The 21464-nt window shown below is 40.6% G+C and overlaps 1 protein-coding gene across 1 annotated transcript in view; it reads right to left on the reverse strand.

The window, feature by feature from the left end:
• The window catches only part of CPAMD8 (C3 and PZP like alpha-2-macroglobulin domain containing 8), a 51444-nt gene that overhangs the window by 20668 nt on the left and 9312 nt on the right, over positions 1-21464 (reverse strand). Inside the window, 17 exon segments of the mRNA XM_086477758.1 lie at positions 797-871; positions 1329-1485; positions 3013-3094; positions 5871-6047; positions 6617-6842; positions 7269-7567; positions 8240-8291; positions 8771-8913; positions 9506-9659; positions 10283-10514; positions 13596-13661; positions 14668-14810; positions 16897-17058; positions 17170-17319; positions 17428-17600; positions 18561-18750; positions 21042-21170. Of these exon segments, the coding sequence (XP_086333884.1) occupies positions 797-871; positions 1329-1485; positions 3013-3094; positions 5871-6047; positions 6617-6842; positions 7269-7567; positions 8240-8291; positions 8771-8913; positions 9506-9659; positions 10283-10514; positions 13596-13661; positions 14668-14810; positions 16897-17058; positions 17170-17319; positions 17428-17600; positions 18561-18750; positions 21042-21170 (2610 nt within the window).

Here is a 21464-nt window from a genome sequence, read left to right on the forward strand (position 1 = left end):
TTATCCGAGCATCCCATTCTAGTGAAACTGCACACAGACAAAAATTCAACAGGAGAGCAGCACTGTGTTTACTGTGAGTTTTAAGAAGCAATCTCCAAATCGCCAGTTGTACTGGAAGTGATTTTTTTTTTTCCTGCTTCAAAAAGTATGCAGTGTGATTGCACGTTCCTACGTAGCTATTCTTTTTCTCTGTAGTGTTCCTGTTGTGTCTCATTACAAAGAACAGAAACATTTTTCTCCAGAGCTCTCCATCCAGCCCATTACAGGAGTGCAGCTCTCCAAAGATACTGTAATCTAATAGCAGTAGCATTTTGGCCACTGTAGCAAAGGCAGACCGCAAAAGCTCTCTGGATCCCCGCAGCCTATGTGGCCCTAGTTAAACTGCTGCTAGCACTAAGATAGCTAGATAAAGGGGGTTTTGAGTATAAATAGGCAAGCTACCAGTATCTGTACAGGCTGCAATCACACCTTCAAATTACAAGGCAGAAAACATTGTCTGCATCCATTTCCAGGAGAGGTTGAGGGAAGGGTTGCAGGGAAGGGTTTTGCTCTGGTAGAATAATCTTTGAGCTGATGGTTGAAGGATGGGAGATCACCCTGAATAACTTCAGAACAGATTCCTTAACTTTAGAATAACCTCAAGGCTTTCCAACAGCCTCTGTTACCTGGATACTATCATTCGAGAGAGCGCGGAACCTTTGAAAGTGAATAGCAGTAAAATAAAGTTTAAAAAGAAATAGAGAGAATTTGTAGAACGTTTAGAACACGAGAGCTATTTTCACTAAGGTTTTGTTACCTCAGAAGTTACACCTGTTTCCAGCAGAGATGCAACCACATAAGCTGTCAGGGAGATCTTACCATGGATTCCACCCTGGAGAGCAACAAACACAAACCATTGGATGAAAACCAAAGAAAAGGATGCAGGACAAAAAGACTCTTGACACAAGACAAAGAATATGTTACAAAAGAAGCGGTGGCATCACAGAACTACTTTTCCTTTGCACATAAGGATATGAAATTTCAGAACCCAACCCGACACAGTCGCTTCGTTCCCTCGCAATAGCCTGATGCACGTGACTTCATACCCGAGACACGACTCTGGAGTGTTTTGCAAGACCTGACATCTTGCTTTCCACTCTCACGGGACAGCACACAGATATGTTCTGACAGAATTTTTCTCATGGAAATTCTCCTGGTTCCTCCTATTGCATTCTAGGCTTTCAAGTGCAATATTCATATCAGGCATAAGGAAACCGCATCATGTCGTGCTTTGATAACCGCTTTAAAAATGCACCTATTGCACGACACTGAGTCTGTACAGTTTTTACCTGAATGTCCTTATTTAGTATCCTGCCCATAGCAGGAAAAGAACCATCTTCTTTCTGGTGCTGGATGATCCAGTCTTTAGCAGCTGTTAGTTCTTTCGGGTCAATGAAAATAAACCCACGAGATTGTGCAAAGGACTTGAGGACAAAAGCTGTTAGCCTGTAAATACGAATTTATCATCTTTACTGAGAAAACAAATTCAGAATAATGTATCAGTAAGGGGAAAAATAACATTCTTAGAAAGCACAAATTTTAAAAAATCCTGTTGGGGAAACATTAAAATATTGTTAAAAAAAATAATGGTACATAAAAGCACATGAACAGTGTCCAAACTTCTGGATAGGAGCAGGATTAAAGGTCAACAAATTAAATTGAAAAGGATAACTGAAAGATGTATTTGTCTTAGTTATGACACTCAGAAATTCAGTTCACTTTTATAGGGGCTCATCTGCTACCCAAATTATTAAAGCTTTTACATTAAGAATCAATATCCTTATAAACATGGAATTATTTGTAAAGAAAAGAGAAAAGTAAATTTACCAATTTTGTTACTGTCTTAAATAATTAATAATAATAAAAAAAGAAATCCAGACCCATTGCTAAAGTCTGAGGCTGTGTCAGACTTTATACAGAATTAAGACTTAAGAAAGCAACAGAAGTGTTTGTGGAATTCTAAACCTCTGACATGCAACAAGTGCGAACTCTGGCCAGCTTTGGGAGATTGAATCATCCATTTTACAAGCCTCTGAGGAATGGGAGGGTAGAAAGCATGCTGCCTGGCAGGGGATTTTTCAAGTGTTAAGTAATTCTGCGTCACCATATTTTACATCGAGGGACTGGGAGATGCCAGATCTGAGATAAAAGTTTTACTATCTCAGAAACAGTGAGGCAGTAGCGTCATAGAAGTGGTACTTCCCCTCAGATGAGTTCATGAAGAAAATCAGTTTAAAGCAAAATACAGAGCAGATGGAGAAGCCAAATGACAGCACAAGCAAATGAATGAAGACAAGAATCTACTACATCGGAGACAGTCAACCAACACGCTAACGTGACGCGACGTACACCCTTAAAGGCCGTGGTTTCCTAAGGGTGACATTTGTGAGACGAGCTGATTTCTCTGTTTCATAATTTCTGGCTCTCATATTGTTTCACTCTGAAAAGTCCTGCACTTCAATTCTCAGGGCATAAATCCATACCATTCCATTTTATCCATGAGGGGATATAAAACAATTGGGAGAAAGACTTCTTTGGGGTTTTTTTTGCAGGGGTTTGTTTCCTACCCTGCCACTTCTAAAGACAGCAAGTTTCTCTGCACATGCTTCAGGTGAAGCTCCATTCCCTTGTGGAATTAGGTGCTTAAATGCCCCAAACATTGCTAGGCCAATTCCAGCAGACCAAATATGACCCTTAACTATAGCTTCTGTGCCTAAAGTCTGGACATAGTAGTTGATGTGACTATTTTAACTGCCCCCGAGTCTTGAAACAACATCACACTCACTAGTGTGGTACGAACGCTCAGCAGCATTGAAACAGTAAGTCTATAGTCACCGAGGATTATTTCTGTTCTCCACTGTGTGTGATACCATGATGGAAGCTGGAAAATTACTCTTCTTTCGTGGCCAATTGTGTATTTTTCCCATTTAGCAAACACTGGATTTTCCAACTCTGTTTTAAATAGCAACTCACCACATACTCCCCGAGGAATCCCTCTCGCCAAAAGCACTGTATGAACCATCTTGTCTCTTGTAGGTCAGCTGGCGCTGGTAGCCTGGATGTCACAAAAGAATTGGGGGAGTCCAAAATCCTCACACAGAGAAAAACAAGTATTTAACGTGAATGAAGACTTGGACCATCTGGCACTAGTGTAAGGGATTCTGCAGCCCGAGGCAACCTCTTGTTTTGCTGTGAGTGATAGAGCCAGCTCTGTGTACGTACATCGTAGCTTATTCAGAAATCCATTCAGGCTAACATCTGTAAGGCTACAACTCCTGCATTTTGGCCAGTAGAAATGTTAAAAATTTGACACCCCTCTGAGAAGATGCCGTATTAAAAGAAAGATTTTTCACTTAAGCATACAGCCATTCTCCTTCCATCTTAGTGAAAGCACCACGCAGATGAAAGTTTTTTCCTTTAACGATACAAGTGGATTCAGGCTTTTCTCCAAAGCTGTTGCTTGGGACAACTTAATGTAACATGACAATAGCAGCTGCGATCGTAATGCATATGAACACATCCAGCTACCAGGGCTGTCTCCTAAGGCTTGTTTTAGACAACAATTACTAACAAGTTGAATGCTGAAGGTAAGAACTCTCTAACGGAACGTCTTTTGAGACTGAAAAATAAAGATAGTCAAAACACTCTTCCCATTAGGAAAATAATTTGCTTTTCGAACCTCTTTGTCTCATAACCGTGAGCTGCCCAGCCTCACCACGCACCCTAAGCCCCTCTATTGATGAATACAGAGAACACACTTTAATAAAGCTCTTAAATGCCCATTGGGAGGGATCAAACCCTTCAGGATGGGTATTTCCAATAGGGAGACATGTCAAACCTGCAAGAAGACCACGTCAAAGACGTGCAGTGCCTGCTTAACTCTGATACACGAATAAAGGTTTCATTCCACACCGCATGACATTTTTATAGGAATGGATTTCGTTTTCATTTCTGGAGGCAAAGTTTCTTTGTTGGCCTCTCCAGATACAGACAGCCCCACAGCCCCTATGGAAGGGCTGCCCATGACTCCTACACTTTTTCCTGTAGCTTTCTGATGCTCCTAGAGAATGCAGCTAGAATGATTTGAAAAATGGGAGGAACAAAGCCCTAGAGATTAATGATGCTCTTTCTCTGGGGGTTGTGGGATATATACAAGTACGTGGCAGAAAGCATAAGTAACAGTATTTTTTTTTCTTCCTCCAAACAAGAGGTGTTACATTAAATCAGATTGCTTTTCTTCTTCACAGGCCTCAGATACAATTTACTACTGAGCACCTCTTAAGCATTCATTTCCAGTGTGTTAGAGACACAAATTAAGTACTTGTACTTTTGTATCAGTCTTATAATTTTCTCTGTTCTTTTATTCAAGTGTTCATTTTGAGTTAGCTTATGCTTCATCACTCTTACATTTACTCCTCTCTGCTTGCTAGGTTGACAGTGGCACAGAACTTTGTGTCTTACTTGGTCTTCTGAAATCTGTTTTCTAAATACTCCTCTAGATGCTTGGACTCACTGGAGAGCTTCACCTTGCTAGTTTTCACCTGTTCACCTGCTTTTGTACAACTGTATTGTGGGAAAGTAGAAAAGGTACCGACTAGCTTAGCTCAGGCCACTTGTACAGATTAGGGAATATATGGGAATTGTTTGGTATCAGCACTTTCTATGATGGATAACTAAGTGACGAAAAAGTTTTCTGGCTTGGCAAGTCACAAAAGCCTTCTAGAGTGAGCAAACAGACTTTCCCATCTAAACCTTATGCTTGGCAGGGCTCTAATAAGCCCAGAAAAGTTTAAGACTCTTGAGGATTTCTTCTGTAAGGGTTAATTAGCGGGCAGAGCTTGGAGCCAAAAACCTGGAAGGTTTGCAGATTCATAAAAAGAAACAAAAGCCAATGATATTGCAAAGGAAACACTGGCCCCGGACTATTAAAAATTCCCTTTGTCTTACTGCTATCAGCAAGCACAAAAAAATTACAAGTCAAACAACTGTAGCCAGGCAAAGGAAGCAGCACTGGGCTTTTGTTGCTGAATATAAGAAATACATTACTTATTACATTTTATATTGATATTTTCAGAGAAGAACCACCTAATCCTGTCACCTCTGATTTCATGACATGACTATTGTCTGACTCATACACAAGACAGCTTTGTCCCTTAGAGATCATTAAAAACAAGAATGACCCAGAATTCTTACTTGTCCTGAGGATTGTATTTAGTTATAAAACTATTTCGCACGTGGCTCTTCCCGAACAAATGCTGAGAAAAACAGTGCATAAAAAGATAGATTGCTTTGAGCTGCTTAGTGAGATAGGACAGGACGCTGAAAGGACAGATAAAAGCCCTTTACATGGCTCTAGGTTAACTACTTTGGATGCTAACTTTTGATTTTGGGTATACTGTTGCTAAGAAAATACTGTTACTAAGGAAATACTGTTGAGAAAGTTCAGAGAAGAATCATGTAGTGACTAAAGGACTGGAAAGACAATTTAAGGCAAAAATCCTAAACATATTTTTACTAAATTTAATCTTCCTTGACTTTCTGAAATGTTTAAACATAGAAATAAGCTGCCTAAGGAAAAAAAAAAAAAGATTAAAAAATTATAAATTAACAAGCACATAAATGAGGGTTGTTGAAGGGAAACACAGGCTACACATCAAGGGAAAACATCTTGCCATCAAAATCTGTTAACCTGTGAGACTATCCTACAAGAAACGATGAATCTGCATCACTTGGGATACTCTTGATTAGAAAGGACAACGTGATACCAGTAAAACTCTCTTCTAACTTACAAGCCTTTCCTCCTTCTAGAAATTGTAAGTGTAATGAGTTACCTTGAACAAGGTAATCAGTAGCTTCACTCTCCACCTCATGACTGAGTTGTTTGGTTTTCTGCAGATATTTCAGGACAAAAACATTAGGAGCAAAATGGATCATGTTCTGCTCCCCACATCCAAATGGTAATCGCAAAAGATTGTCCAAGTTGTTCAACGTAGGACCCATCACATCTCCTGTTTGAAAAAGAGGCGATTATGTTCAGCATCAAGGAACGACGCTCTACTTCCTTTTGATGGCTTACAATTAAAACCCACCTGACTCCACTAATTTCTATTAACTACACACAGTCAGCTGAAATAAACTGTATCGTAAGTTGAAAGCCCTTCAAATGTTAAGTCTTAGCCCTTCAAGCTCTTGCTGGAATACAGAAGTGTCACATTTCAGAGTTTGATTATCCCTTACTCCCCAATTGAGACTACTAGTTTAGAATACAATTAGCACAATTTGTGATTATAATGACTATGAAATGAATACTATGAATTCTAACAGACAGTGCCTCTGCAAAGCCCTACAATGGTATCAACTTTAAGTCGCTCTCAACTCAAACAGGGTTCAAACAAGTGACAAAATAACCCCAACAATTATTTGTCCCACAATTAAGCAGTGTATACCTTTGTAACTGCCTACAACTATCTTATATTTGGTGTGTTTTACTCAAACACTGGTCAGAAGCAAGTAGCAGCTGGACTATCTGTTCGTATTTCATAATTGGTACCTAGTGATACCTCCTCATAATTGATACCTATTATTGAAGCCGTAGCTCTTTCTGATCCTGGAATTATGTTGTGGGGAACTCCAAGAGTAAACGCTTCATTGTGATTTTCATCAGTCTCTTCTTTTCTCCAAATTTTAAACTCTCCCATTGACCCCCAGCCTGTGGAAAAGCCAATGTACTTCACCTCAAGCTGTCTGGGGACTGTCCACTCCACAATAATAGACTCATTTAGCAAGCGAGTACCATGGCCAACCTGAAAGGAACAAAAAATCATGCAGTTCCAAGAACCCGCACATGTGAAGCCAGTCTGCCACGGGTCCTTGGACCTAGTAACTTATGTGTACATCAGGGAACACTGTAAATGGACCAGTACCTTTCTCTTTCCCACCCACAAAACAATCCAAGGGAGTTTAATGAGAATTCCACAGCCTTGACCTCCACCAAGGCCATCAGGACACTTAGCACTAAAACCATCAAAGACTGAGGTCCTGAGAACACAATGTGGCAAGCAGATATGTTCTGATTAAAACAGCCTGATCAAGGCTTAATATAGAAAAAGCAACAGGAACGAAGCTTTCACCTTCTGCAACAAGCCTAATGAAAGTCTGCTGTATATGTGCTCAAACTCGATTTAAGAAAGCAAGAGACTTCCAGACCATTACATAGATAAATTCACTACCTGGATAATTCCATTTTTCCAGCTGATCCAGAAGCTGCGGAATTCATCCCAGGAGAGGATACCAGCTGTGTCCCTGCTTGCCACCGGCTCACCCATTTTGCTTATGGAAATCCATGTTTTAGTATTTTGATGTCCACCAATAACAATCTCAGTCATCTCTGCCATGTCATGTGGACCAGAGGACAAGGCCAGGTGAGCATCATTGTGTGCTTTCACGGCAATGTCAAAGTGTGTCATCTGGGCAGGTTTCTGCATGTATTGGTACTCATATTTGTTAGGTGTAGAAATGTGTATTTTCTCTAGTCAGAAAAATAATGGAATGTTGTAAGAATGAGAGCTTATCTCACATAGTTCAAAAATAACCCATAGTTAACCACTAAAATTTAAATCAGCAGACTCTTCCTAAGTACACATTCTTTTTTCCAGCTTCTCTTAAAGTATATGTGGATGTTTCTTCCCATCTTCTATTTATACCCTCTTCCAATATAGAAGATCCTTCAATTCAAACCGCTCAGCTGGATTTCTTATGAAGTCTGTAAGTGATTTTTCAGTTCTAATCTAGTGGTCAAAAGCATCTCTGTTTAGCTACTGGAGCCAACTCTGAGCTATCCAACTCTCAGGCAGAAAGGACATACTGATTCCAGAACTGAATTTTAAAACATCAGCTGAAAACATAGTACAGTCACAGTTACTGTCCACAGTGCTGAATACTTAAACTGTTTCATAAAGTAAAGGAACTTAATTGCCATTTCCAGAAATCACTTGGGCAGCTAGAGCAAATTCATAATTAGCCAGCCAGGTAAGAAAGACTCTATTCAAAATTTCCTCCTACGCACCATAGCTCATCAATCATAGAGAAATGGAAACAAAGATTTTTATTTTTTTTTCCCCCCCCCGAGATGATGCCACATATTTCTATTTATAACTAAAAATCAAACAAGCTTAATATCTCATTCAAATCATGAACTTACCATTTGGGCAGAAGAACACACTATAGGTGTATTCTCTGGACAGTCCCTCTGGCTATAAAAAGACAGAAATCCATACATAAAAACACAGTGCTTGGATTAGCAGTAACAGCTATTCAGTTTTACCTACAAAATACAGAAACAATATTCTGCTGCTATACAGTGTTTTATATCCTTTATAGAAAAGCTATTACACCGCATTCTATTAGCTAGAGCTATGCTAACCATACCAGCGAATCTCACATCACAGCATATTTCTTAGATCAACAGAGCAAGCTTATCCAACAAAAGTTATATCCCTTTTTCTTCTGGACAGTATTGAGGATTCACCAGCATGAACTCAGAATCAAACGGGCTCTTTCTGCACATGTACCACTAAAATTGGTTCTTTCCAATCACGTAAACATACCGTAAATCAGCTTGAAGATTCTTAAAAACCTATTCGCATTTGCTTAACTACCTAAAAACTTTCATGATTTGCCCAAGTGTTTATCATTTTTTTTGGTGAATTATTACAAATTCTTATTTTCTTACCTCAATAATAACACTACTGCGAACATAATCCACTCCTACTGGGGTCCTTTTGTCCATATAATTGTCCTCCGAGTGCTTGCCATTCTTCAAGGTCTGCATCCCATCCTGACAGCAATTAGTCCCACCATAAGCAAAAGCTTTTGCTAAGAAACAGAAGGGAAAAGCAGCAGAGATTTTGAGATAGGAAGATCTTCATGAGTTCAATGAATCCGACACAGCTGATTAACAATACAGCGAGTGTTTTGTAATCACAGCTCTCTTACACTACCTTTATTTCATATATGAATGGTTACATCTAAAACTGGACAATATTTAGACAAGTCACAAGGCAACAGAGAAACTCCTTCCTCATTTCCAGTGCTGCACAACTTTTACTGGATTACTTGCTTGAAAGACGTACAGAACTTATTGCTATTCTTCTATTTAAAGATTTCCACAGATCTCTTCAGGGAGATGTAACAGGTCCAAACCTTACATGACCACAGATCACAAAACAGAAAAACTGACGCCTAGGGAATCTCCTGAAGTTTGTTCAGACAGACTCTTCAGTGCATTACAGCTGTAGAATCTGTTCTTAAGAAACAAATGAGGTTGAAGAGCTAAGTTGGCAGACAGTGGAACGAATGATTCTGCTTTGGGGTACTAGGGAAATAAGAATTTTCTTCTGAAAGAGGAATAAAAAGAAACACTTGTAAAAGTCCCTCAAGCAGCAAGCTATTTTTATTTCTATACTACCAGTGATGTTGCTCAGTCCAAGCTCATTGAAGGACAAAACGATAGAGGTGGGTTTAGCTTCCCCAGGGGCAACGCACTTCTTCCTTGTCAGATGGTGTTTCCCAGGATGCCCAACAAACTTTATGCCTTTTGGAATAGAAATCTTCACGTGGACCTGGGAAAAATGTTGAACACCATTCATTGCAAATTTCAGCTGCAAAACCAATCGATATACGTGAAAAATCTGAAAACCACAAAGTGGTTAATAAAACCATAGTATGCACAGATTGTTCGTTCTTCAAACCTTCTAATAACATATTTGACTGACAGCGTTACTTTCAGCTCAGCAGTTCTACAAGTAGCACAGAAGGGTACTACTGGAGCCAGACAGACAGTGAGTTTGAGGAGAAAACATCTAGGGAGACAGGATTTCTTGAAAAAACCCCAACATTCGTTCAAAACGAACTAATTTCAGCAGCTTTCTGATTACAAAGGAAATTCTTCTCCGTGGTTCAGCATAAGCTTCCTCATCGCCTTCCCTACACTTTTCAATATCTGTATTTCTCAAGTGTTGCAAGACACTTCAGACTACTAAAATTGCTTCAAGCTAAAACCAAATAAAGCAATGGCATTTATTCATACTGAAAAGCAACGCTTATCGTGTTCAAATCATTTATGCCGAGCTTATCACTACACTACCCCTATACTTTATCCAGCATAACTTGTAGATCACTTAGGAAATTCTGATGACAAACCAGAATTTAGCAACTCAGCAACAGGAATAAAGAGGGCTGTTACCTCCACACAGACAGCTAAGTAATTGTAGACAGTCAGGGGGATTTTGGTCTGCTCTCCCCGGATGACATGGTACGGCAGGGTGAAATCGATGAAGAAAGGTTTAAATGTCTTCAGCTCTGTTTGACTGGCAATGCCCAGTCCCTTCTCTTCCGACAGACCCACAGCTTCGGTTATCCAGGTCGTGATGGAGTCCGGCACTTCCACACGCAGCTGTGCTTCTCCCGATACGTTACTACCAAAGAGAACAGGGAATAACTTGGGTTGATCTGATTAAGGAATGGAGCTAGAGCACACGGAGCCGAACACTTTGGGGGGTTGCCTCCAGATCCAAATTTACAACATAGCATCAATGTCTGCCTTGAACAACAGCTTATAAAAGTCTCAATGTTTTCTATCCATTTTTTTGAGACCTATGCACATTTACAAGGAGCAGAACAGCAAGGAGTTGCTTCTGCAAAACACGGTCTAACACAGAAATTCTTGCTGGATTAAAAGCTTTACAGGCATTTGCAGCCTCATTACGGAGTCACTTAGAGGCAAATGTCTGCACTAAGTCAAAAAAATAAAAAAAAAAAAAGAAAATTAAAGAAAGAATCCTAGACTAAGGTCCTGGATAAAAACATTTAAGCAATAATTTATTTAACAGCTACTGTTGAAACCCATTGTCCTTCTATACATTGCCACATTGCAGACTCTGCTTGAACATAAGGGCAAATGAGAAATTTTCCAGACACTAAGTTCAGCAACTGCTTGTCCAGGGGAACATATTTTGATTTAGAAACATTTTGGTTAGTTGTTTTTTGGAATGCCTGGCTCAGAAAACTTCCAAACCCAGCATTTTCTTCCAAGAAGGATTGAAACTAATTATTAAAAATCAAATTTCTATTCTGAATATTTAGCTTTACTGTGCATACCACAACAGGATATCATAAACCTGGTATCCTCTTCCATGCTTTATAATAATAGAAATTCAATTTTGTTCTGCAGACTTTGCTATTTCCCTCCTGCAAAGAAGCTTTGGCCTTGCCTGGAACAGAAAACATTTCCTCTAAAGCAAGAACAAAAGCTATTTCATGGCTCAGCTGGCAGGATGATTGGTGCAGTTATGAGTACACCCTGAGGTTGTTTTCTCTCGAGTTCTTATTTATTCCGCAGAGCTTGATACACACGCTGCAAGCTCTGTAATCTTTTGAGAGCAACATGCATCTTAGTTGGCACGGAAAACGAGAAAGGAAGATCTTCAGAATCAGCTCTGCGAGTCTGCAGCGTAACACGGCGTCTTTCAGCACTGCAGTACCGCCTGAGCCACACCAGGACAAACGGAAGAACTTCGCTTTCGCTGCTTTTCAGCTGACGGTTATTCGCACTTTAGGCACCAAGGAAGTATCTTTACTTTCATCGTCTAAATCAACTGTTTGTAATTTCCAACGAGCCTAAGCTACTGTAACTGTCAGTAACTAGGCAGCGTACCTTGTACTGGCCTCTGTATTTACAGTACAGTAGGGAAAGGACTGAAACAAAGAGTTAGATAAAAAGCTAGAGATCACTATGCCTTTGCCCAGGCAGGCTAGGGCTGGTCAGTCTCCAAGCACTCTGGCGAACGAATGTGCTTCCCCAGCTCAAACTACAGACTGGAGAGCCTGGGAAAAGCACTTGGCTTAACAGCACCAAGTTATTTTAACTTCTTTTAAGGACACTAGTTTCTGAATATTTAGGTCTTCTTCCTAATTGGAGTTAGGTAGCTGGTACCTGCAATAAACTTCAGCCCTGAAGAGTAGGCAGAAGGGTGTCCTAGCTCCAGAACTGGCAGCATTCCAGTCTGTTTAACTGGACAATTTGTTGCAGCTGATGTTCTTTCCACTGGGATTTCAGCCCATAACCAGCATTAACATTATTTTCACACATGAGGGCACTTACTCTTCTGGGCGGGGGTCCAAAGTACACACACATTTCCAGCCATTAGACCCTCCAGCCAGGCTTTAGGAATTTTTAGAATTGGTTTGGGAAGTTGACATTAGGCTTTTGTTTCTTTTTTTTTGAGGACTGTATATTATAATTGTAAATGGTAGAAGGAAAAAAAATAATAATAATTCTTCCTGTTCAAGAGAGTGGAAATCAAGGAATGCTCAGCTTAGTTGTTTCTAATGAAATGAAGTGGAGAAAACACAATCTGCAACTTTTTATTTCACACTCTCCCACTTACAATTAACTGCCCCAGCTTGCTGAGGCCCAAACGGGCACTTCTGGAATTCTTTGTGTATTTCTACAAAGCATATTTCATGCTCAATTGAACAGATTTGAATACACTTGCTGCAAGTTCCTGTCAAATTTAATTTATAATCATGAACTGAATGAAGTTTACTTGCAAACCTGGAGAAGCCTTTTAATAATTACTTCAAATTATCCTAGATGTGCTGTTCCTGGGAGAGACTAGTTATCTGTTTATTAATTTTTTTAGTTCCAGCTGTACCCAGTGGAAACCATGATTTATTAGGCAGTAAATTAAGGTTTGGGAGAGATGCTCTTGCACCAGATGAAAGAGAAAGAAGGTCTCTGTGCAATTTAAAAAGTGAGACAAATCAATTGATGCTAGAGAAGGGTGGAAAGGAAGAAAAACACTAGCACTCGCTGAAGTTGACATTTCTGGATTACTCGAGGCTCCAAACACAAATCCAGACTCAACTCATCCCCCATCATAAAGGGAAACTGGCACTTCCGAGTGGCTGGGCTTGCCTCTTGACTGTGAACTCGAGCAAGACTTCCCACTCTCCAGTGGTTACACAGAATTCTGGTTCACACCAAGATTTCAGCATTGAGCTACAAGTGCATGATCACTTTCTATCTTACAGTCCCTTCTAATTGCAAGGGCAGTCTGACCTGCATCTATTGTGAGGCAAGCTCATGCAACAGGTAGTTCCTCACAGCAGCTCATCACTGCAAAACTGTCTTCTCACTTGCTCTTCAGTAACTTGTCGACATACCCTTTCCGTAAGCGAGTAAAGCCTAGAAACGTGTTGAAGCAAAGCATTGCTCCTTTCCTGCCCTGAAGATACTCCTCTGCCTGTGACACCGCGGTGAGTTACACATGGATTGCAACGCAGTCACAACCGACGGGTTCAACTTTAAGTGAACACCAGATGAAATGTTGCAAAGAAAGATTATTGGTATTAAAGCAGTAATGAAGAAAAGCAACAACAGTAACAAATATCAGAGCATGCCAGTGTAACTCCAGTAGGTTTTAAAGAGCTTTGTTTTCTGTAGTTGAAGAGGATACAACCCTCTGGATACAATTAAGGGAATTCCCTTTCAATACCTGACATTGAGGCAGTGCCAAATCCATGTTTCAGGAAAGAAGGTCCTTTTTCTCTTCTCTGCTCGGCTAGAACAAGAAATAAATCCTTGAAAATGAATTCTTTTAATAAGACAGTTTTAACAGTAACTGATAAATCAGTGTTAGCACCTGAACGCAGCCCACACGACGAGCCAAAACTCTACCTGGTATAGAATCATTAAAAAGCGAATGGGTGTATTGCTCATAACACGAATCACACAGCCTTTCCAAATGATTCTGTTGTGCACACACACATCAAAATCTGGAGATGTAAAAGAGAATCTAACAAAAAATCTTATGAATAAGATAACCTTCAAAACTAGAGTAAATAATATACTCTAAAAAATAATGAAGGTTTTATGATCCAAATTCTTTCACCAAATGAAATCAAAGGGAGCATATAGAGCACGTGACTTCCCATGGTATCATGATAAGGCCTTAATAATAGCAGTTACTGCAATCACTCCTTCATATTCCCCTCCATTTCTTCTCTTGGAATTGTCTTGATCTCTAATATTTTCATAATTTAGTCCATTTTTCTACACCTGTGATGCTTCATTATCTTTTTCTTAACTAACCGCCAAAACTTGCTCTAAGAGAGGCCACCAGGTGGTTCAGAACACAAAGGCACCTCCTCAGTGGCAGCATTAGTCATGGTACTTCCCGACTTTTTCCTCAGGTAGTCCCTCATTTTATTTATTTTGACCACCAGCAATGGTCAAAACAACGAGCAACTCTGCAAAACAAGGGCTAGCTTGCAAATACTGAGAAGCAGCAACTATTTCACAGAAAACAGAGATGTGCCAAGAGTTTCAGATGATCATTTGGAAGAATATTACTTTGCATTTTTCTAGAATTAATCTAAATTTAACAAAGCAGTGTCAGTTACAGTTTTTGTTAGGCCTGTCAAGACTATGCAAGAGAGCTCCCCCACCACGGCCTCGTCTAAACCAAGCAATTGCCTGGGGACATGGAAGTGGAAAACAGCTGAGAACACAGAAAACAAAATAGCTAAGAGAATCACAGACAACATGTATCACAACAAAAATGTTACCTTGGTGCTATTTTAGAATGCATTGTAGCCACCAACGTCCCAGTATGGGGCTGAAAAGCTGGGACAGCCTCATCCGTGTACATGCCTCCATTCTGCCTGTGGTTCAAGCTGACTATATCAGTCATTACAACCAAGCCAGTTTCCTGGACAACCAAAATGAAGACCACAAAACAAAAACCAGCAAGGAAAAAAAAAAAAGAAAAAGAAAAGAATTAAATATGTACCAATAAAAACTTTTCTGAACAGAATCCCCCAACCCTATTTCAACATCTACGGGGTAAATGTCAACTGAAAGTTGAGGGTTTTTTTAAAACTTCATGTAGAAATGACTGTTAATGTGAAAATACGTAGGCACTTTATAGGCAGAGGTTTTACGAGAAAGCTCTTGTTTGCTCGAAAAACGCACTTAAACCAGTATCTAACATTACTGGGCATGTGTAACTGCCAGGCAGCTACAGGTGAAAAATTATTACACATATTTTTCCTCTAGAATATTACATTACAGCTTTTTACCCTTCCTAAAAGTTTCCAGTGTGTTCTGCTGCAGTTAGCAGGCAGCTCGCACATCAGACATCACCGATTCTGCACGACCAGGAATGCCAAGCAAAATGGAAACTGTCCACACAGCTTCACAGTAAAAATACAGAATTCATAAGAAAGCTGTCTGCCAGCTCTGTCCCCTAAATGCAGTTATTCATAAGAGACAGCAGCTCCCAGACACCAAAGGAGTATGAGCTTTGTTCTCTTTACATACACATCCAATTATTACAAATGAGGTATTCAGCAGTGCGTACATACCAGCTCCTAACGTATGTATCTTTTCCCAAGAGTTTACACCTCTCAGCAAGAAAAAAAAACATCAGAGCAAAACCCCTAATGTATCACAGGGAGAGCAGCAGCAGTGACTCCTGCAGCAGTGGGCAGTAATGAGGATTTAGAGTTTATGACTAAGAGATCGAGGCATTGGGGGGAATACATGGAAGCCTGTGGGGTTTAAGACAACACAATAGAACAGTTTAGCTAAAATTGCAGAAAGGTCGAAGAATGGAGAGAGAGGAGAGGGAAGCAAGGATCATTGTTATCAGCAGTTATGTGGATTAAAAGTGGAAAGAACATAAAACATTAGACCTGTGACACCGGTTCTCCAGGCCAGTCTATCTTTAAGAGCAGCCAAGTAGTAGAAGCCTATGTAAAGAACATATACATGTATACACATATATACATATAACACGGACAGTGTGGCCTTTCTCGTGGCGTGTCCTTACAGCTTCAGGCAACGAGGGAACAGAGCTTGTGTGCTGCAGCGCTGTGGAAGGCAAAGGGGTAGGATGCAGCAGAGCCTGAAAGGGCGGATGGACTCTGCTGTGCGACTGTCGGAAGGGAAGAAAGAGGCTCACAAGCAGAACTTTTCAAATAGATCAGGTAACAATTTTAATCAAAAGGAAAGCAAGAAGCTAATGGCAACACAGTAGTATGTCTTTTAGAGCTTACAGATGACCAAACTGTTCTTAGCTTAAAAGGACTGCATTGTTAGTATCCAAAGCAATGAAGAAATGAATTAGTGCACGAGTACACTAAAGGAAGCCTAACTTGTTTTAAATGCTCAACTTGAAAGTTGATGCAAATACACACCACAGATCAAAGGAAATAAGATTTTTAAAATCTGGTCAAGTTTAACTATTGAAAGACACCAAACAGACATAATTACTCAAATACCTGGCATTTAAGTAGTAACCTGATCAAGAATGCAAAGAAAACATCACTGATCTTTCACACAGATGGCCATGGAAGCTGGCAGAACCGGCGCAGGAAAGAATAAAGGATTTCCAAAAGACAGTCTAAAAGGGAAAAGGCTATAAGGAAAACCTCACATTCCACGTTCCTTCCCTGTCAAAGTAACTGCAGAAGAGATCTGCAAGCTCACCCACGACTAGAGGAACCTTCTGGTTCCCTGTCTAATTCTCCAGAGCATCAGCATGACTTCCTTCACCCAACAGGATATCTGGCCCTCTCACCAAGATTGGCCAAAATGAAACGACGTTTCTGCAATATCTTTGTGGAACACTGTACTCCCTGTTCATGGAAATTACTTTCCAGCCTACCCCCCTGGAGAAACAGCTCTGATGTGAAAAAAAAATAAAAAATAATGGCCTATGGAGCTGAAAATTATCCTGCAAACATGAAAGTAGAAAAGACACTCCACAGAGAAGTGAGGCTGATTCTTCCTACTGTAAACGCGAAGCGAGCATCCTTGGTGATGTCCCAGTGCCAGGGAAAGACAGAAGATCTACGGCGTCTACGTGAGGACATGCCTGGCCACCAGAAGTGCCCTTCTTCCTTCAGAGCTCCAAAAGCATCAGACACATCATACTCTGCAAGCTCTTGAAAAACCTGCAGGGAAAGGGAGGAGACTGCTGTCCTTAGGTATAAAGCTTGCTTACTAAAGGCGAAGTGCAGATACCGGTATTAAGAAAATCATCAGTGCTTTAAGCCTCCTTTTACCTGACTGGCTGTCAGCTGAAAACCTGTCTTCAGCAAGTAGACACTCTTATCCACAGTGGCAATGCAGACACAGCTTGATTTTGCAGCTCTGACCTTGATGTTCACCACATCACCAGGTCTGGTCTCGTTTGCCGAGAGCGCCACTGCAACCTAGGAATTTAACAGTAAATCCCATTATCTCAGCTCATAATCAGCAGGCGAAACTACAAAGAGTACGAAGACACCCCCCTTCCTCTCCACTAGCTACATTGCCAATACCTGATTTTCAAAGGAGGACTTCACCGTGAACTGCAGGCTGTCTGTGACCCCTTCTCCGTTCTCCCTGACGTAATACACCAGAAGCCGGCCCAAGGGAGCCATGTTGTGAACCACTGAGAAACGGAGGAACGTCATGCAGACTTCAACCTCTGCTGCAGGCACACTGGTAGGTGCTAAAAAATACATTGTAAAAAAAGACAGGTTTATTTATCAAAATCACTCTCTTCCTGCTCCATCCAAACGCTGCAAGGCACAGAACTCTCCATCCAGGACGTGCATCCTTCCCTTGTTCCTGTTGCATATGTTCTTCTTGAACTCAGAACCTTTTCCCTTCCTTTTTCTTTTCGTTATGAAAGCTGATAGGCAATTAGCACCTGTAACATAACGAGCAGTATGGAGAAGGTGGACAGAGAATGACTACTCAGTAGTTTTCCTGCCATAAAATCAAGGAAATCTACAATTACGTTATCAAGCCATTCAAAATAAACAAAAAAAGGGTATCTATTGCTGCAGAACGCTGCTGAGAGAAAAATTTGTAAATGGGTTTGGAAAAGGATTATGCGGTTTATAGAGCATTGTATCACTAGCAGCAGTTAAATAGAATCACAGGAAGGTTTGGGTTAGAAGGGACCTTTAATGCATATCATTCTTTATCCCCCTGTTCCCTGAATTCACCAGATTTGTATCTTTCTCTTATTCCCTGTACAACTAGGAGCCCACACTTCATTTCCCTTCCTCATGCTAACCACATGATCTTCTCCTTTAGCCTGATCCGTGTTTCCAGTCCATCTCATGTCCTCCTCTCAGTTGAAGCTCAATCAGCTTAGTAAATTACCCCAGCCTCATCATATGCTTCCCTACCACTCAGCTGATCCAAGCCAAGCATATTAAGTGTCTGCTTAACAGCGAAAGACTACAGAAAGACTAGAGAAAACTCCCCAAGGGTTATCCCTCTTGGAGAAATTTATCTTTTTTATATGACTGTGTGTGCAATGGATATCACTATTTTTCTTGCACAAAATTATTCTATACCCTTTAAGGAGCATCAAATTAAAAAGAGGGTACTTAGGTTTGCCAGAAACATTGTTTTTCCCTGAAAATATGGGCAAGTTTGCATTTCTGATGCTAGCTACCTGTTCCTGGGAAGCGTGTGATATCAATGTTCTTCTCCAAGGGAAAGGCGGCTCTTTTGCTCCTCTGCTGGGTGATGTTACTGGGCTGTAGTCCTGAAAGCACAATGTTGCCTCGCGATGCCACTTCATAATGTAGAGTGAAGTTGCAAGGACAGGTGGACTTCACTGCAATCCAAGCCTCCTCTCCTACCTGCACCCAGAAACAGAAAAGCAGAAGATCTGGTCTGTTACAATGCACATGTACAATGCTTTTTATTCATAAAGCACAGAAATCTATTTGGGTTTCAGTCCACAAGAGACGTGACCCCTCTCCTAAGAAATGCATGCACTGAAAAGTCTATGTCATGAGCACTGTTTTCATGGGCTTTCTTCACAACAAGAAGGGGCCTGCGTTCAGCTCTTCACTCCCTGCAAATCTACCAGGAGAATGGGCTGGGGGGTTGTATGCATTAATGAAACAATAAAGGAATCTCTGGAATCCTGAAAGTTAAGCCTTTTGGCACAGAGCAGCTGTCAGAATTGGTTGAATTTTAGACACCCCTTCAGTAGCCCAGCCCAAAAAAAGGGAAGAGATGGGTTGGGGGTGGAAAGAGATGTGCGTTTGATAGTCTTTGCAGTTTAGTTGTGATTATACATGGTGATTACTTTCATATGGCAAATACTAATTCAAACATAACCAATGTGGCATGAAATGATTTGGAATAGATCTGAGGGAAAATGCTTTCAAATTACACAAGTCTTGATATTAATTTGCAAGTCTGGCACTCAAGGAGCTGTCAAACACACAAATAAACAAGAGGAGAGGTTTTTTTTTTCCTCTGAGTAAACTCATCCGATGCTTGCAACAGGCTTCGGAGCAGCACACTGACTTCCTGCACTTTCTGTGCACTGAAGTCCTACACCCAGAGGTACTCGCCAAGTACTGAATACCCTGGAGACAAAATCCCCCAAATCCCACCAATCCCAACAGAATATACATCAGTGCTCAGTTGTGGGATTAGGACTGGGTCATGTCTGGCTGAGTAACAAGCCTTCTGTGGAGCAGCAGACTTTCCTAGGAACACAAACTTCTTGCTCCTGGGATACGAGGGGCAGCTAACACTTGTGTTAAGCAGGATTTCTTCAGCAACTTCCACTCCTGATCCTCCTGCCATTTAAAGCATAGCAATGCCCAGCTAAGACTGTTAAGGCTGAAGAGCAATGTTAAATCCCAACGAAATCTTTTGAAAAACCTCTTTCTTCAGCACTAACAGTGTTATTTTTCCAGAACATACATACAGTACAAACCAAAATAGCAAGGACTTGAGTACAAGGAGCTGCTAATGGTTAAACACAGTGAGAATGCCATGGAGTCCAAGAAGTGCCTCGTGACATTAAATATTTGAAGTATTAAGAATTCCCCAGTGCAAATGATGAAACAATTCATTAAAAAATGAATGTAGCTAATTGGAACACCCAGTAAGAGCTGGCAAAGCAGGGAAACAGTTCCCACATCAGCTGGTCATCCAACTCCTAGCTTTCCCACAGAAGAATTAGTTCTAATCAGGTTATAATAAGAACAATGTGTTCAGATTAGCAGTGTATAATCCCCTTTCCATACCTCAGGAAACTTGTAAAAGATTAATTAGCCATTAAACTTCTATGAAATGCAATGATAAAAAAAATGCTCTCATTTGGATACAGAGTCTGAAACCAACCTGACGGATCTGCTTATAATAGAAATCTAAGTGTGGATACTGCCAAAACCCACTTTTTTTATTTCTTTTCACAAGGCAATATGCAGACCCTTGGAGCATCTCCTCAGGTAGAGAACAAACCCTAAACAATGCCCAGTAAAACAATATGCAACAGGAATCATGGTGAAATCGGATCTTTCCTTTAGGAGAGAGATCATGACAACTTTTATATGGAAAGACTACATTTTTAGAGAGGCTCCTACAAAAACTACAGAAGACAACAAGATAACTACGCTCATGGTTCGGTAATGGGAAGACTAAACAGATCCAGCTGAGATTTAAACTGGAAGTTCCAGTGAGACTACATAGCCCTAATTTGGATCTTTAGTAATTAAGCTACTCCCACTAATGTCACTTCCGATCTTTCAACATTTGTTGACTCAAACTAAAGCACATCATTTTCACCAAACCACTCACATGTGTATATCATTGGAGGTGCACAGAACGGGCATTCAAATATGAAAAACTAAAGTGTTGCCACTGCCTATATCCACCCTCTCTCCGCCATCCCCACAACACAAAGCAGAATGAGATGCTGCATCAGAGGCCCTTTGCTTAGAACCACGTGGAGCCCACATTGAACAATTATTTGGTGGCTGAATTGCAGCTACTTCAACCTTTGTACTGGAAACAGTAACAGTCCAGGATCCCAGAAACAGAAACGGCTAGAAATATGTAATCAGAACAAAATACTTCAAGCCAAGAAACACAGTTGCTGCCATGATGGAATACGAAGCCAACATACCTGGAAAGGTTTATCTGGTGCCTGGAGCTGGATGTGACACTTGCTGGGCGAGTACCAGCTACTGATGGACAAGTAGTTTGGCAGATACTGATCCCCACACGGTTTCCCATCAATCGCTGTCACTTTGGTCTTAACAAAAGTTACATCTGAACGTTATGGATGCACAGAAAGCCTGATTTGTACTCTCTTCTTACGCTGTATCCCCATCTCCCATTTTATACTTTCCAGTTGTTCATCCCTTGTCATCTTTACACAGCAACGGTACTCTCCAAATACTGGACCCGTACTACTATATCAAGCTGTATTTGGAGAAACATCTTTTCACAATGGTTATCAACATCAGTTCTATTGGCAGCAAGAAACAAAGCAAGTGTTTGCTGCATTTAAATCAAGAAGTTGAAGCTAAAAGGCACCAATTTCCTG

The sequence above is a fragment of the Leptosomus discolor genome, chromosome 24, assembly GCF_034619465.1.
Source record: "Leptosomus discolor isolate bLepDis1 chromosome 24, bLepDis1.hap2, whole genome shotgun sequence".
Taxonomy (NCBI): domain Eukaryota; kingdom Metazoa; phylum Chordata; class Aves; order Leptosomiformes; family Leptosomidae; genus Leptosomus; species Leptosomus discolor.